This window comes from Rhea americana, unplaced genomic scaffold, assembly GCF_003343005.1.
Source record: "Rhea americana isolate MKP2758 unplaced genomic scaffold, rheAme1 scaffold_321, whole genome shotgun sequence".
In the NCBI taxonomy this organism is placed as follows: Eukaryota; Metazoa; Chordata; class Aves; order Rheiformes; family Rheidae; genus Rhea; species Rhea americana.
The window spans coordinates 768372-785034 of NW_028186448.1; the positions used below are offsets into that span (position 1 = coordinate 768372).

Consider the following 16663-nt stretch of genomic DNA (forward strand, 5'->3'; position numbering starts at 1 on the left):
GGCGCACGCGCACAGCCTCATATGGCTCCAAGATGGCCGACACCGCGGCCGGCGGCTCCGGCACGGTAACGGCGGCTCCTTACCGGCGCGCGGGGCCGTTGGGGAGGGCGCGCGGCGCGGCGCGGGCGGGCCAAGGGCTCGTTCTCGCCCGCGGCGCCGAGGCGGCCGCGGTCTGCCCGTAGGGCTCGCAGGCGCCGGCTGAAGAGAGGGAGGCGCTGATTGGCTGAAGGGCTGGAGGGGGCCGGGGCTTAGCAGTGACGCTGGATTGGCTGGAGGACCGGGATGGGGGGGGTACCGGCCCGGAGGGGGCCCCCCCCTTGTTCTTAAAGGGGCCGCAGCCCGTTATATGGAGCCCCGGGGAGGGGGCGTCGGGCAGCGCTCTGAGCTCGGCGGGGCCGTGTGTCCGCAGAGGTCCGGCAGCAAGCAGCCCACGACGCCGGCGGATAACTACTACCTGGCGCGGCGGCGGACGCTGCAGGTGGTGGTCAGCTCCCTGCTCACCGAGGCCGGCTTCGAGAGCGCCGAGAAGGCCGCCGTGGAGACCCTCACCGAGATGCTCCAGAGCTGTGAGTGGAGTCGCGGCCGCTTCCCCCCGTGCAGCGAGGTCGCAGCGGCCCCCCCCGGCGCTTGCTTATTTCTCCCAGTGCCCCTTCCCGAATTTGCCCTGTTCCGTCTGGCTCGTGCTGGTGGTTTCAGCACGAGTAGAAAGCTGGGCCGGTGCTTGGAGTGTACCCCTGGGCTCGCAGACTTCTGCGGTGGCGAGCAGCTTGCTCGAACTCAGAAGCATTTAATTGTTTTCCTTGGTGAGCATCAGACATCTAAACCGCTTTGGGAACCTGTCCCTGGGTGTGTGAGGTGGGAGTTGCAGCACCATGTATTTCATGGAGATGCTGCCAGAATAAATAGAGAAAAGTCCCAGGTACTTGGTTGGTTTCAGCCTTGAAACTCTACTACTTTTCTGAGTGGTGTGCCCAGGATCTCCAGTTGCATGTTTTGCTGGTTTTGTTTGTGCTTGTGGACTGATATGCCAAACATTTTGCTATTGCACTTATGGAAAACATTTGACTGATCTTTACTGTCTCCATACTTTGCACATGTTTTAAGTTTAAATATGCAAATTATAAGACTGGATTTCAAGAGCTGTTTTTCTTTTCTTAATAGATTTGCTAAAAATGACCTGAAAATCAGGTGTCTAAAGCCAGGGTTGGGCTGATATAAATCTGTAGTTACTATCTGGAAAGAATATATGGTGCTATTTCTTTCCCAGATATTTCTGAAATTGGAAGAAGTGCCAAGTCCTACTGTGAACATACAGCCAGAACGCAGCCAACACTCTCTGATATAGTGGTTACGTTAGTTGAAATGGGTAAGTAGCTGACTGGTCTCAGTAATTTCCACTGCCTGTGTTGCAGAGGATTTGGATGTGTTATCTTGGGAGGAAAATCTTTTCCCCCATCTTTCTAGTGTTTGTGTAATGCCCACTGTCCTGAGTGAGTATCAGCATCTTCTCAGACGGGCACTGAGCTCAGTGGCTGCCAGTGGCTGCAGCCCCATACTGCACATGAGGGGTTTTGGTGTAGCAGAATGGCAGTTTCTTGGGACAGGGGAGAACAACTCTGTGCTACTCTGACACCTGCTCAGCTTGGGGTTGCTTTTTTCCTGCTTTCTATGCATTTGGCTTTCTTCAGCTAGAAATTGCTAAACTTCAGTTCTTGTGGAAATGGCAAAGGCTGCTAATAGAACTGAGGATGAGAACAGTCCAGCTGTTCAGGGAAGGGCCTTATATAGGTGCTCAGCTCTCTCTGTTGTGGATCCAGTAAAAATGTAAACAGTGCACAATTTTCATTCATATGTACAGCAGAGCCCTTGGCAAAATTCTGCCTGACTTTCTGAATGGAATAAGGCCTAGGAGGAGGAATTTTTGACAGGACAAACTCCTGATGTGATTTCTGTTTCCTTTTCTGTTTCAGGGTTCAATGTAGAAACACTTCCCGCATATGCCAAGCGTTCCCAGAGAATGGTCATCACTGCCCGTACGTGGGAGAGCTCTTCTCTTTGTACCTAGGAAATTGGAAATAATTTAGTGTTCCCATCTGGCATCCAGAGAGCCCATGCTCCTCGGATGAGTGATGCAGTGTATTGCTTCTGGATGTGCAGCTCACGTTAAAGGATTTCTGTAATGACTATGTAATCAGTGAAGGAAGGACACCCTCCAACAAATCGGCATCAGTTGCCTTTCCTTTAGCATCCTTATTGCTCACAAAACTCTGAAGATGGTTTTGTTTTCTATGTACAGGAGAGAGGGCTTGAGTAACCCTCGTTCCCTTGTAGGATGCCAGACATGGCCGTAAGTGACTATTGCTTATGGGAAATACTCTGTTCCTTTTACAGGACCGAGAATCATGGGTCACAGCACAGTGTAGGTTAGCACTTCTTTATGCCTGATACTTGACAGAATGATGCTGGCTGATCTGTGTGTGCATGTTTTTTGAACTGTAGCTCCTGTGACAAACCAACCTGTGACTCCCAAAGCCCTGACAGCTGGACAAAACAAGCCACATCCATCCCATATCCCTGGCCACTTCCCTGAGTTTCCAGATCCTCACACCTACATCAAGACACCAGTGAGTGAAAAAGACCTATGTGTCATTTGGGGTTTGTCTTAAGTCAATGGCATCAGTAGTTGGTGTATAAGTATTGTTACTATGGTGCTGGTGTTTTTATCCAAGGCATCAGTTCTCCTGACTTCATGCATCGCTTAACATTTGCGAGTCACCCTCGCTGTAGATTTTAGGCTGGCTGACGTGTAGCTCTCTGAAAGGCCGTGCATGTTGAAGGTCTATGTTTGCCTGTAGCTTCTGAATCTTAGTAATGTTTTGAACTTCAGTTGACAGCACTGCATCCAGTAACTGATCTTTTTTTCCCCTTCACTGCTCCACAGACCTATCGGGAGCCGGTTTCTGATTATCAGGTCCTACGGGAAAAGGCAGCATCTCAAAGACGCGATGTAGAAAGAGCTCTCACACGCTTCATGGCAAAGACGGGAGAAACACAGAGTCTCTTCAAAGATGATGTTAGCACATTCCCATGTGAGTTATCTAGGACACTTAGTGCCCAGCTCTCTGGCTGAGTATACCTTTATAGTTCCTGTTACTGCAGGAAGTGAGCACTAGAGGATCGTGTTTTGTTTGCCCTGCCAAGGAAAGGAGGGAAATGAGGAATTTTCTATTATAAACAGGGGTGAAGAACACAGGGTTCAGAATGAAAGCTAGTTCTGCCAAGTTGCAGGTTCCCACCTTAAACAAAGGCTTATCCTTTCTCCTGATGCTGCAGAAGGCCTTGGCTGATAGGTGCTCTATTCCAGGCCTCCTGTGTGCTCCCCCCAATCCTGTCTGGTGCTCTGTGTAACTGAGCAAGTCGGTTCCTCTCTCAGTTGCCCAGACATTTCTGTGCTAGTCAGTGATGATGAGCACTGCAGGATTTCCTCTTCTCACAGGCAGGCTTTTGCTCTATTTTGCTGACTGCAAAGCAGTGATGAGAATTTTCACCTTCCCAAAGCTCACAGGGAGCATAGATGTCTAAGGGGGACTAAGTGAAGCTTCTAGAAGTGAGGCAATTGAACTTTTATGAAGGTCAGGAAGGAACTTTTTGTATTTGTATGATGTGTCCTTGGTTGGAAACATAAAAAAGGCTTTGAGTCAGAAAATAGGAAATTAGAGGCTGCCCTTTTTCAGGGCCTCATATTTCATTCCTGACCCCTGGGAGTGTCAGGAAGAGTGTGTGTGAATGACAGTGAGGGATTGTTTAAAACTTGAACCAGTGAGAGTGTTTGGTCTTTAAGTAATTGATTATCTTTGTGCTTCACACCTCTGAGTTGAGGAGGCTTTTCCCAACTTGCTGACTCTCATTTTCTCCAATCCTAGTGATTGCTGCTAGGCCTTTCACAGTACCCTACCTGACTGCTCTTCTTCCCTCCGAGCTGGAAATGCAGCAAATGGAAGAAACAGATTCGTCTGAACAAGATGATCAGACAGACACAGAGAACCTCCCCCTCCATATGAGCACGGTATGCCCAGCTTCAGAGATCAAGGTCCCTTGGGCCTGACTTTCTTAAACATGAAACCTGATTCTGCTTTGTTTGTCTTCCTTGCAGCTGGGCAGAGTGGGTGGAAAATGGCAATGTGTGTTGCATTTTATAGCACCTCCCCAGGTGTGAATGACTAACACTGTCATGGTTCCCTAATGTTCTGCAGGGTGCACTGTGTAATGAGGTTATTTGGTGCTGGATCATGTTTTTTCAGGGAAACCTTCATTTCAGTGTTAGAGGAGAGAGGACTCTCATAAGATCTTACACTGTTCTCAGAGAGATCTACCTGTGTCAGAAATCAGAAGTCTGCACTTTTAATGCAGCGCCTTGTGTGCTGCAGTTTGTGTTGACTGCTTCTTACCTCTTTTGCCCATAGGCTCTGTAGTGTTTGAACTCCTAAACCATTTCTAGCCTAACGCCTAACTTTATTTATGCTTCTATTTTTGTGTAACAGGATGATTCAGGACCTGAAAAAGAAAATGCTTCAGTGCTACAGCAGAACACCTCCCTATCAGGCAGCCGGAATGGGGAGGACAATGTGATTGACAATCCTTACCTCCGGCCAGTGAAAAAGCCCAAGATCCGCAGAAAGAAGTGAAGTGTAGCTAGCTGACTGCTCAGAGGAAGTGGAGCCCAGTTCTCTGGCTGTCCTGGCAGATCACCTCTGCTGCTGTGGGTGAGGGGCATGACAGGAGACAGAAGAGGCAATCAGGCTGGTAGAGTGGCAGAAGCAGAAATACGATCTCTCTCTCCTACACTCTCATCCTGGTTTGAAATGCTCCCTCTTCCCCTCCACTCCTGCTGACTTGGAATGGTGAATTGTCAATTCTTAAAAGCGTTGGAGGCCACTTGGTTACAGATGGGAACTGTTCCTTCTCTTTGACTGGCTTTACTCTCTAAGGAGAAAGGGCACAAGGGTTCTTGCTGCTTAGTGCTTCCCAGCAGGCACTACAGAATACACGGGCATAATTTGTTTGTGTCTGTCTCACAGATTAGAAGAGAATCTTCTGCAATTGACCTCGTCTGGCCTTACAATCTAAGGAGCATGTGTAACAGAGACAGAAAAAGCCTAGAGAGGTTTTCTGTTTTTAAAATGTCTGTATTGTTGGCAGGTGAAAGCAAATAGACTCTTCTTTTATAAACTGAAGGCGTCTGATATCTTGGTAAGAGAACAAAGTGTAAATACAGAGCTAAGATGGCTTTTTATGTTCACTTTTCTGACTGCAGCTGCACTTCTAACTTAAAAGCACTAAGTGTAGTGTTTACACTGCCCTGCTTTCAGATTGTTTTTTAGCAGTATGAATGGTAAGATTTAACAGCTGCTTCAGGCCATTTTTCAGTTCCATTGTTAGTTTCAACACAGCACAAATCCTTTGAGACTTCATGCCTTCGCCAGCTATTTGAAAGATGCTGTGCTGAAAACCTTGGAATATGAAATAAAGCTGTATTGATTACAGTCCACAGGGCCATTCTGTTGATCACACTTTTTTATTTTGTTCTTTCTCAGATATGGGCTTTTATCTACAGAATTCTCCCCCTACTCCCCGGCCTTCTACCCCTGTCCTAAGTATAAGCTTCCTTTTCAGCAGTGAAAATGAACTATGATGAGAGTATTGTAATCATTAGCTGGTTTTGGAGGCCTTTCCTTTAATCTTCACTCGACCTTGGGCAAAATACAGGTTGACTTCCTTTGACAAAAGGCTCCTGTTTGGTCCAGGCTCCCAAGCATGATTAAATGAGGTGGATTCAGTAGTCCCTACTACCACTCAGCTTTTTCTCATTCATGCTAGTTTAAAATCTCTTTATGCGGTAGTTAAGACTACATCTTTCTTGTAGATCAAACATGGTCCTGAGAGGCAGCAAAGGCTATGAAACTGCCTGCTACAAATTGCCAGACTACTTTTTGCTTCCCAGAATAATAGTGAAGTGCAGGAAGTCTGTTGCAGTCAAGGGGTAGATAAGTTATGTGTATATGTGTTCACCTCAGTTCAGTTAAGCAGTTCTCGCAGGCCTCCCTCTTCCCCAGGTGGCATCACTCAGGGAGGAGGTAGAAAAGGAGGAGGAATTCTTTCAGTGGAAACAGGCATTCTTGCCAAACAATCTGAAATGACATCTCTAGCAAGAGTCCTGCGTGTGCCATTGTCATTCCTGCTGGTGCCTTGGTTGTACAGAATAATGAATGTACAGAGATACATTGTGTATGTATGTGTATATAAAAACTTATATCTATTTTTCTTTACTTGAATTATGCATTTTTCATAATTACAAAATCCCTCCTGGGTAGGGGAAAAATGTAGAGTGAAAATAGTAATTTTTATGTTCATAATAAAAGAAACTTTATGTCCTACAAGGAAAACTGATCGAGTCCTTGGAATTTGGAAAGAGTGGAAAAGCATGTGAATGGAGCCCAGCTATGTGTTCACTTGGGTCTTGGCAGAGCTCTCGCAGAGCAGTCAGGAGTCTTGTTCTTCCCTCTGCATCTCTTCCTTACGCCACACAAGACTTGGCAGCTGAGAAAGTTGGGATTTTCCTAACACAAACTTTGTTTCATTAGAAATATGCTCGCTGAAGACAAAGTGCCTACTGAGGTATCATCAATTTTGTAAAAACTTCATTAGATGGATTAGATGGTTTTTCCAATCACAAGTGGAACATTTGGTGGAGAAGGATTGCAGAATCCTAGGTACTGCTTTTACATCTTTCTTTCTTACACATCTATTTTTTTTCCTAATTAGAAAATGAGATAGAGGGAGGTGAGATACGTAGCATCAGCCATGAAGACGGCGGTGGACCTGGAAATGACCATAAAAGCCAGGCCTTAGGAGAATAGCTTCCAGTGAGTCATGCTTTCACCTTTGAAAGGCTGCCCCAAAAGAGCAATTGAGAATCAGCAGCTGCATCCCTTCTGGACAGCTGCAACTGCAAAGTAGCCTCTTGTGGTTGTAAGGGAAGAGGCCAGTGTGTAGAGAGAAAAAAGGCTTTGAGCAGCTGTTGCAATGGGACAGAAAGTGGGAAACCAGAAGAATATATTTTGGTTGTGTTATTGAAATTGCACTACATGTGAAATTGCTACAGAAACGGCTAAACAGCTACAGAAATTATGAAGTCTGCTTTGTGATCAGTGGCTAGATTGAATATTGCTTGTTATTAATATTCCCCTGAGGCGTGCAGGTATGGGCATGTATGTGTGCATGAAGGTATGTCTATATAGGTCCTAAGGTCTGAGTTGTACATTACAAAAACAAATGATGATAAGACCAGGACCTTTCTGTTTCAGATGACACTTGTTTTCATGGCCACGTTCTTCACGAGCAGCACGAAGCTTGCTCTGTGCTCAGAAACGACTTCCTCACGTCAGTAGGTACAAAGCTAAGAGTGCAGAAGCACATCTTGTAGGCCATCTGGTCTATCTTTTTCCAGCACAGTACTCTTCGCCTGGGATATATTACTGCGTGCTGATTTAAAATTGTTGTGGACTGTGCTTTATTCTCTTTTCACGGATGTGTTTTCTGAAGGCTCATGGTGGAGGAGCTATGGTCTGGGCCCCTGGCAGGGGTGACTTTCGTGACTCTTTCAGCGGAGCGAGAAGCTACCTGCTGCTCTTGAGGTTGAAGTCTTCACCTCTCCCAGGTGAAGACTGGCAGCGCTGCCGATTTGGCGTCTCTGTGGTGCTAGCGAGGGGTAGATTTGGGGGGGGGGAGCCCCCTGTGTTGGTACGGGGGTGGGGAGGGAGGGTAGCCATTTTGGTGAGGGCCGCGCTGTGAGGCGTCTCCATGGCGACGCAGAGAAGATGGCGGCCGCAGAGGCAGGCCGCAGAGGGCCCGTGGGGCCGAGTGCCACAGGCTGGGGACACCCACCGCTCTTCCCCTCCTTACTGGCCTTTTTTCCCGTAAATAGGTGGCATGATAGCAGGTAAGCACAGGCAGAAGTGACAAATGCCTCTTTTTGAAGAGATTTTATTTTGGGAGGCAGAGTGGTGTGGACAAATGTCTCCAGAAGAGCAGGGGGTTTGGGAAGAAGCCCGAGGCGGCTGCCGGAGCGGGAAGGGGGGTGTTGCGGCTCAGCCGTAGTACAAGCTCAGGTAGGCTATCCGGTTCCGATGTTTCCTGAATTCCCTGTCGGCGATCAGCTAGAAGAAAACCAATATCCATTAGATGTTCCTCAACGCATCGCTCTGCCAGGACTCAGTAGGAAATAGCTTTCACACCCCTTAACCAATATTTTAAGTTGGGAACGTTTTCCTCCCTGGCGAGCTGCACAGAAAAGTCTGCACACAGGGTCTCTCGCTGTTTGGCTACAATCTTAATTCTAGAGCAAACTTCCTGATGGAAGTTTGTTTGTTTGTTTGTTTGTTTTTTTGTTTTTTTTTTTCCCAGAGGGCTGTAGCCATTTTCACCACACTTGGTTTCAGCAAAGGGGTTTTTCTGATAGAAAAATAGCCATGGGGCTTGTGTCCCAGGCTAGTACAGCCACACATCCAGCAGGAAAGTGAGGAAAGGATGACAAAATGCTTTTAAGCAATCATCTGATTTCCTTTGTCAGTAGTAGTCTGCAGGGAATCCCATCCCCTTATCCCTGCTGATATGTTCGATACCTCTGCTTTTAGTGTCCTCTTCACTGGCATTGGCACTGAAGACCAATCTGGAGACCCAAACTTCATCGGCCAGGTGATTTTTTTGTGTAATAGCTTGTCTGCTTCGTAAGTTCCAGGTCTAAAAGGTTTAAGCACAATATCATTTCTCTAACAGGAACGTGATGTTTGTGATATGCTAATTTACCAGTCCTACCTTAATCCATGGGAGAAATATATGTTGTGGTCTTCTAGTCATCCTGCTAGGTAAAAAAGACTAAACCGTGTACTTGCAGAGGGATTTTTCAAACATACAAAGGGTTACTGGGAACACAGTTGCCTATCTCCCATTTGTACCTTAGTATTTGTCTCTGCTAGTGCTCCTGCTAGTTATTAAAGCTGTAAGAAAATGAGTTATGTTACCCAGGGAAAAATTCTCTATCCAAAGGCTTATCTGGAAATCGTGGTGATTTAATGGAAAATGGGGCATAGGCAGGCTGATATTTTCTCTCTCTCTTCCACCATGACTGGTACGTTCCGGGGCCAGGAGTCACAGTCTGTAAAAGAGAAAATTTCAATACAGAAGATTTTATGTTCCACAAAACATTCCTAAGTGGTCTGATCAGCAGCCAGCTGGATATTATAGAACTGCTGTTCAATTAATACTCTGGATACTCTGCTAGTGTAAAAACAGCAGAACAAGTCAAATAGGCACTCGCTATTGCTTACCCAATGTGTCCTCTGACATCTCTAATGGTATATTGTTATTCTACAGAAGTTAGGCCAGAAAATATATTGCTTTGGTCAGGCAACATAGCTGTGCTCTTCCCCTCATTTTGCCTCAATATGTTCGTGTGTGTGTGTGTGGAAGTAAAGAGTACGTGTATGACTCTAGGCTCAGCACAGGAATTTACCTGCCCCTAGGTTATGTATAGGGAGATCTATGATTACTATACATTTGGTTTGTATTTGCCTGTCTGCTAAGGGCACAGATATTGAAAAGAGGACTGGTTTTCCAAATCTTTCTCATTCTCCAGCAGAGTTTGTTTCTGGAAAAAAAAGCCTCACAACCAATGAAAGTGAGAATAAAAAGTGAGAGCAACGGATGTCTGCAGGGGATGGAAGACTCCTGAGGGACTTCTCTGGTCCCCACAGGCGGCTGCAGCATTTCAGTTCTCTTTCTCAAGTGGAACTGAAGCAATGCGTGGAGCTCATGCTGTGCACAAGTGACATGCACTCCCAGCAAATGCGATCAAAACTGGTAGTGTATGGTGGGAACAGGCTACAAATTCTAAAGCTGTGGCTCTGCCACTTTGAAGATTGCTCTTCTTACCTGTGGCTCTGGTATGAAACGTTGAGCTGTTCTTGCTCCTATCACATAGCCTTTCTTGCTTTGTGGCTTGTGAGCCAAAGAGTATACCAGGCTGCTTTTCTGTGATTCAAAAGCAGAAACATCTTACGTTTGCAACAGGGGAAGGCCAGAACTTCTGTACTTGAGCAATCTCTCTAAATTCTCTGATTTCTCACACATTTATATTGCTAGGGCACTTTAGGACCTTGAAGACCAGTACATCTAGTTGTAATTTTTCCAGGATGAGAATGTCTTTTCCTAGATATCTGCATAGACCATGTAAAATGACTTTGCAGGACAGGTGCTGGGGATGCCGTATCTGTCTGACCATAGTCCTATTGCTCTTATACCATATGTCTGCTGTAAAGGAAAAACTCATTTTAAAAGCTGAAAAACTCACCCTGTGATTCTGATAACAGCCTGGCCCAAGCCAAGGGTCTCCCTTGATAGGTATCATCTGGATCCCCAGCCTGTCTGGTGCATAGTGGAGAGGGAACAATTTTCGCTCTTGACATGATCCAAAGGAAATCTGCTTCTGCACACCTGTGAGGCCAGGAGAGGGAAATGCCACCTGTGTGATTCATCCCTGGGGAGACAACATCTTAACTGCTTCTCCTCGTTTCCAAGTGTGCTCTGTTTCCTGAAGTGAAGCATCTTCCCATCTCCCAGCTGGTAATTTCCCCTGCCTGCAGACAATTATGAGGAGACAGCCCTTCGGGGAGCTGTTCCCTTCTGCCACAAAGGCCTCTCTGTCACCAGCCTGAACAAAGAGGTGCCTTGTGGACCAGTTGTGCGGCAGATAGCTGGGGGAGCATGATGCCTCCAGGAAGCTGTGTGAGAGGAAAAGCCCTCCTGCCCGTAGCCCCCATCAATGTGTGCCTTGCACGGCTCACCTGTCAGCTCCCACTCATCAATCATGCTGCCTGTGAGCTTGCGCAGAGGTGTTAGGATATGTGTGTACTCCAGTTGCTATAGACACGGGGGCGGTGGGGGGGCGGGTACTTTGCTGAAGGGAATGCTGATGACTGTAGTTCCTAAGAGCGGCATGAAAAGAGGATTGGTAAAAACCTTGTGGACTGGTGTTTCCTAGAGGAGACTATCCTCCCAAGAGCTCAGAAAGCTGAACTCTCTTATTTGAAGCCCCTGAAAAGGGACAGGACAGGATGGGACAGGAATCTGTGTGCCTGTGTTTGAAATACTGTTTCTTCCACACCATCCTAGAAACTTGCCTAGCTGGCCTACCTCCTGCAGCCAGGAGCAGCTATTGGCATGGATGTGAGTAGGTGGCAGAGGACTCTGTGAAGCAGTTACTTAGCTATGCTGCCAGGAACCTTGTCTGTGTGCTTCCTCATGGCTCAGCCTGATATTCCCCATCTCCTCCTCCACCTCTTTCCGCTCTGCCCGGCTGGCATGCAAGCAAGGCCAGTGAGAAAACCCAGAAAAGGCCAGTGTGGGGCTGATGAAGTCCAGCTTGTGGATTGCTGCCGTTCCCTGAGCAGGGKTGCAAGTATCAAGAGGGAATCAGGGAGCATAGGAATATTAAGAGCGAGATGAGTGCAAGCAGAGAGGGTTGTTGCTGTTGGAGAGCACTTTATTTCATCRCTATTATTCCTTGTGATTAGCTTAGAGGGGACTGTCTGCTGTTCTCRAATTGGTATCTTCATGACCAGTTGCAGCAGGAGCAGCTGGTATCAAAGACGAGGCCGGCCTGGCAGCTCTCCAGGTAGGTTTCGCCRTCGTCGCAGTTGTAGAAGCTGCTCTTGCTGGATGGATCTGGATAGATGCCGTTGGTCTTGCCAGCACAGAAGCCGCTTCCAGTGGAGCTGCCGGGATTGCTCCCTGAGCTCCCGCTCCCGCTCCCACTCCCACTTGTAGTACTGGGAGCTGCAGTTACTGGAGGATTGGGTTGAGAAGGGGGCACACAGCCTGAAATAAGAGCAGGGAAGGGATTACTGGTRTCTGATGGTCTCTCAGCACTCCCTCCCTCCAGAGTCCCATCTGTGGTGTGGGGTCAGCAGACTAGACTTTGTTCCCCCAAAGTTTGGCAGGGTTCATATCTGGCCTTGGAAACCGTTGGCCTCAGGTCTCAGTCTCGCTCTTTTGTCCTAGAGGCTGTGGAGTGAAGGGATCTTTCCTGGGTGGTCTGTAGTTGTGACTCCCACAGAGAGTCATTATCCTCCAAGCCCCTAGACTTAAAAGTTCATGGCTCTCTGAAACCCGGCATCAGTACTGAGCTAGAGTGTCGCCTTCAATAACACATGCTGCTCAAGTTACTCACTGCTGCTTTGCAGGCCAAGAGCCGCCTTCAGGGTGGAGATCAGGGGATATTTGCCCTCTTTGCAGAAAGAGCCAGTGAAGTCATCCATAGCAAGGGACCATACCATTGCACCTCCATAGTTGTTCTTCTTCAGCCAGTCAGCCTGTTCAGTGCCAGAGGAAAAACCCAGTTAGTCCCAACGCCTGCTACTGCAGATGTCCTCCCAAAGCATTGCTAGTACATCCCCGATTCCCACTGTACCTTGATGTTAAAGCTCTTGRTGTTGTCATAGCCAACCCATGTGCTGCCCTTGTAGGCATAGGGCACGTCCTGGGGGGCATCCCAAACCTGGGTAGCTCCAGAATTCAAAAGAGTGCAGATCTAGGGAAAAGAGCAGAGAACTGTTTTTTATGAAATATCTTGCAAAAACTGACAAGTCCAAGCCGTGACATGTTCTAGACACTATTCTTAAGTCATGATTATAAATCTCATCTCTGAGGACAGGTAATGTTTTCCTAGCTTTTGCAAAATAAGCTTAACAAGTTCTGGGGATTACATGGAATCAATAAACACTTTGAGGAAAAGACCAGGTATAACATGTTCCTTGTCCCCTCTGCACTGTCATCATAATAGTCAATAGTCAGTAATTTCAATTATTATCCCATCCTAGTACTGGAGAAAACATGCTTAAATTTCAGAAGGGCTTATTCATCTGTTTCCAGCCCTTGCTACTAAAATTGCTTAGTAATATTCAGTTAATAGATAAAACATATTTATATTCATGCACTGATTGTATCTTGTCATTTTAATTGCCTTCCCTTTTGGATCTCTACAGACAATATGCTGTGCGAGGTAGCCATTCATAATGTTTCATGGGTCCCTTGTAAAAATTCCTTGAGCAATAAATGTGTATGATGGCATGCACATACCTCATAGTAAGCCAAGGTCCCAGCCTCTTGTGTGTAGGGTCCAGCAGGCCCAGGTCCTGATGTAGGGGCATCAAGTGCAGTGTCAGATGGGTTTTGCAGTGTGAAGGTGTTTCCATATGCTGGGAATCCAACAACAAGTTTTTCAGCTGGGGCGCCATTGCTCTTCCAGTAGTTCATAGCATAATCCTGTTGAAAAACCGTCACAGTTCGAGTCTGTGCCAGGATTCCCAGGGAGGAGGACCGGTTCTTGAATTTCTCGTCACCGCTGTCATCGCAGACCTAAAACTTGTGACACAGGATCCCAATGTATACTTACGACATTGAAGTAGATATAGCTGCCAGTGTCAGCTGGGCCTTTGTATAGAGGGCTGTTCTCTCCAGTGTGTCCATCCCATGACCCATGGAAGTCGTATGTCATCACGTGGAAGTAGTCCAGGTATCTGTGGAGAACATTGCATGCCTCTRTGTCCTGGCCTGTTGATTCACCCAGTATTGCTGGTTGCTTTAGTGCTGGCCGCCTGCCCTGYGGCATCCTTGGCCCTACAGCCACGTTCTTCAAGACCTCTTTCGAGCAAGCGTTGGAAGCAGCTAGAGCCACTTCCCCTACACCAGGAGAGGGAAAATGCAGAGTGGGAAGTGTGCTTGCGTTCTGGGAACTGAGAGGTGCTCTCTATTGGCTTGAAGAGTCTCGATGCAGACTTTTATTACCCTTCCGTTCCCAAGYTGTCCCCTTCTCCACCAAACAAGCAATGTTCCCCTCACGTCCTCACCTTACACCGAAGCCTAGRGAGTCCACAAGAAGTGCGGTGGGTTTCTGCCAGTTAATGGCACGATTTCCCTTAACAGTGCGAAAGAATGCCAACTAAGTCATTGCAGTGGTATCTGAGAGTTTGCTACTCACTTTCCAAGCTCAGCAATCTGGTAGCCAGRCTSAATRTWGGAAAGTCCTGCAGCAACAGCAGCGGTGATGAGGAGCCTGGGCTTGTTAACCTGTTTGGCTTCCTGCTCAAAGGCTGCCAGCATTTCCTGTGAGAGATGCCAAGAAACAGGCCTCACCRTGGACTCTYTGTGCTGGGTCTTCCCAGGCTCTGGGGCTCTGGACAGTGCCCTGCAGAGCAGAGGCTTGATCAGAAGCCTTTTATTTCAGCCTACCTTAACGAGAAYGGTAAAGAGAGCCTTGTCCTGAGKTRGRCTKCCCCTGGACCCAGGGTATTCCCAGTCAATGTCCAGCCCATCAAATTCATACTGGCGCAGGAATTTGATGACCGATTTGATGAAGGTCTGGCGGTTCTCGGGAGTGGCAACCATTTGTGAGAACCTAGGGAAGCAGAGGAGAACAGAGTGCAGGTTTGGTTGGTGCTCCTTTCCTGCTCTTCCTCCCTTGCCAGGATGTAGTTTTAAGAAGGAGAAGATGGTGTGAGCTTACTTGGCTGTTCCAAAATTCCATCCTCCAATAGACAGGAGGGTCTTCAGATTTTTGTTCCTGCAAATCGAGAGACAGGAACATGTTTCACAAAGTGTAAAGGCTTGGTGTCACCAATTTCTGATTGTACACAGAGGAACAAAATAAAGCACAGTGCTCCTGCTTTTCTTAACAGCCTGCTGCAGGCTTTACTCTGCAGACTGTGATCTCTTAGTCCAAAAGCCAGTGAGCAGGTGCGTGGCAGATGGAGTTATGATCAGCATCCATAGCAGATTAGTGCTTGCATCCCAGCCTGCCCTCTCCCCAAACTCTCTGCCCCTTTTCGTTAGCATCACTTGACCAATGGATTGCTTTGCTGTTGTGATGGAAGACAGTGCATTAGCAACTGGATTTGAGATGAAAAGGAGGGTGAATGGTCCCCTTTGCTCTCAATACGTACTGGTTTTTCAAGCCATTGAAGGATTTGTAAAGGGTCACATCATTCCATTCAATGGTCGCGATCTCATTRTTGGACATCCCAGCGAAGGCATATAGAAGATGAGTGCACAGGCAGGGGTCAATGTTGTCAGGCATGAAGGCTCCAAGGCCAGGCCTGTACTGGGCCCAGTTGGAGAAGTAACATGACAGCACATAGGCAGTACCTGCAGAGAAATGGAGGAGGTGATGTGGAGCTGAGCTGTGCTCAGGAGAAACTCCTTCCTTACAGCAGAGTATTGTAACGAGCCCTGACAAGAAATRACTGGGCAATGCTTCCTTGCAGGGAGAGGAGTTCAGAGAAAGTGAGGTAGGGTCGGCTCTCCTGCTATGAACTAGCTAGCCAAGGATAAAAACGGGTTTGTTTCCTTCCTACTGTATTTCAGGAAAGGAATCCGTCCTGGTACCGGTTGTGCAYGCAGACTCAGGTGCCAGGGTGGTTCTGGCTGCTGGGTTTCTTTACCACACAGAGTCTTTCTCCTTTGTTGCCAGGTAAGGGAGAAACAAGGCAGAATGAATCCCTGACGAAGTGCCTGGAAGGTGGGGAACCACCTGCGTGTCTGCTGTGCAACTTGATTGACCCGTCTTTGTAAACTTCTGCCTCGACAAAGCTAGCGGCTGTGCTCATGCTTCGTTCAAACTGAGCAGGAAGGGGATTCTGAGAGCAAAGGTGTGTGAAGAAGAGTGACATCTTTGCCCTGGGGAAATGGCCTGCAATGCATCACAGAGCTTTGGTCTTCAGAGACACCATCGYTACCTGCCCGCCTGCCTGCCCGCCTCTCCTTCCACCCCACGCTCTTTCTAGCTCGTAAGTCTGCTGCAGCGYTGTGTATACGCTYGTGCTGAGAAGGGGTTYTGGGGAGGAAGCACATACCTATCTGGGCRTTCAGCAGGAGTGCCAGACCTGTAAAGAAAAGAGCGTGCAGTTAGTCTTTGACCTGAGAAATGGGGTAATGGCTGTACTCGCAGAAGCCCTCTGGCGTAACATTGTCTGTTGTGCAGGCAGTGAAAGTGCTTCTGTCGCTGGTCCCATTTTGCTCCTCTTGAGCAGGACCGTTCTGAACCCARCATAAGCTGTATGTCAGGTGGCGGTTCCCTCTGTGGGAAGTGGAGGCACAGGAGAGCTCACGCTCGCTAAGGKCTGGGCATTCTGCCGGATTCGTTCAGCCAGGGTTGAGCAAGGGGGGATCTGAGGAGCCGCARGCAYGTCTGGAAGAGCAGAAACTCTCTGGTACATACTTGGCTTTTCAGACAACAGAAGCACTTCTATCAGTGGGTYCATTTCTGCTCCCCAGTGCCATTTTCTTGGTCCCAGCATCGCGTTTCAATTGTAAACCGCATTAAATAAAGAATTTGCGTTTCTAAAGACAATCARCTCCCAAATCGCCTCAGTACAGAASCAYYGYGAAYGTAAATGCTAKTGCTTCTCCTCTGATAAAAGAGAGAGCAACCCGTTAAATCCCGGTGGAAGCCCTTGTATACCCCCCCAAGGTAACAGTGAAACACCTACCGATACTCGTCCTAAAGGTAGAGAATGAAGCTCTCAAGCAGGACTTACCGGTGAGCAAAATG

The 16663-nt window shown here is 47.7% G+C and overlaps 4 protein-coding genes across 4 annotated transcripts in view; 1 reads left to right on the top strand and 3 right to left on the bottom strand.

Annotated features, from left to right (window-relative positions):
- Positions 1–208, bottom strand: part of CCND3 (cyclin D3) — a 51107-nt gene extending 50899 nt beyond the window's left edge. The window contains exon 1 of the mRNA XM_085310645.1: positions 84–208. The gene's annotated coding sequence lies outside the window, so the exon portion shown is untranslated. The remainder of the gene's footprint in view (positions 1–83) is intronic.
- TAF8 (TATA-box binding protein associated factor 8) lies at positions 27–5229 on the top strand. The gene is made up of 8 exons (XM_085310642.1): positions 27–65; positions 410–566; positions 1268–1366; positions 1971–2033; positions 2500–2624; positions 2942–3089; positions 3924–4066; positions 4542–5229. Exons 1-8 carry the CDS (start codon positions 33–35, stop codon positions 4683–4685), a joined length of 912 nt encoding a protein of 303 aa, XP_085166768.1. The 5' UTR covers positions 27–32; the 3' UTR covers positions 4686–5229.
- A 3371-nt stretch (positions 5230–8600) lies between these two features.
- On the bottom strand, positions 8601–10926 carry CIMAP3 (ciliary microtubule associated protein 3). Its single transcript, XM_085310651.1, has 5 exons — positions 10902–10926; positions 10409–10551; positions 9991–10089; positions 9081–9214; positions 8601–8799 (listed from the first exon to the last, which is right to left on the bottom strand). Exons 1-5 carry the CDS (start codon positions 10924–10926, stop codon positions 8601–8603), a joined length of 600 nt encoding a protein of 199 aa, XP_085166777.1.
- A 742-nt stretch (positions 10927–11668) lies between these two features.
- On the bottom strand, positions 11669–16002 carry CHIA (chitinase acidic; the record flags this gene model as incomplete). The annotated part of the gene is made up of 10 exons (XM_085310657.1): positions 11669–11934; positions 12287–12428; positions 12527–12646; positions 13195–13380; positions 13511–13634; positions 14096–14220; positions 14347–14512; positions 14621–14677; positions 15057–15258; positions 15966–16002. Coding segments are annotated over 10 exons (1425 nt in total), but the record flags the coding sequence as incomplete, so codon positions are not given.
- Positions 16003–16663: the final 661 nt, after the last annotated feature.

Coding starts and splice junctions, on each gene's coding strand:
- CIMAP3 (XM_085310651.1), bottom strand. CDS start 10,926: ATGATTGATGAGTGGGAGCTGACAG. Junction 10,552..10,901: donor TGATGAGTGGGAGCTGACAG/GTGAGCCGTGCA, acceptor CTGGCCTCACAG/GTGTGCAGAAGCAGATTTCC. Junction 8,800..9,080: donor GATAGAGAATTTTTCCCTGG/GTAACATAACTC, acceptor TAAACCTTTTAG/ACCTGGAACTTACGAAGCAG.
- TAF8 (XM_085310642.1), top strand. CDS start 33: ATGGCCGACACCGCGGCCGGCGGCTCCGGCACG. Junction 66..409: donor CGGCCGGCGGCTCCGGCACG/GTAACGGCGGCT, acceptor GTGTGTCCGCAG/AGGTCCGGCAGCAAGCAGCC. Junction 2,625..2,941: donor ACACCTACATCAAGACACCA/GTGAGTGAAAAA, acceptor ACTGCTCCACAG/ACCTATCGGGAGCCGGTTTC.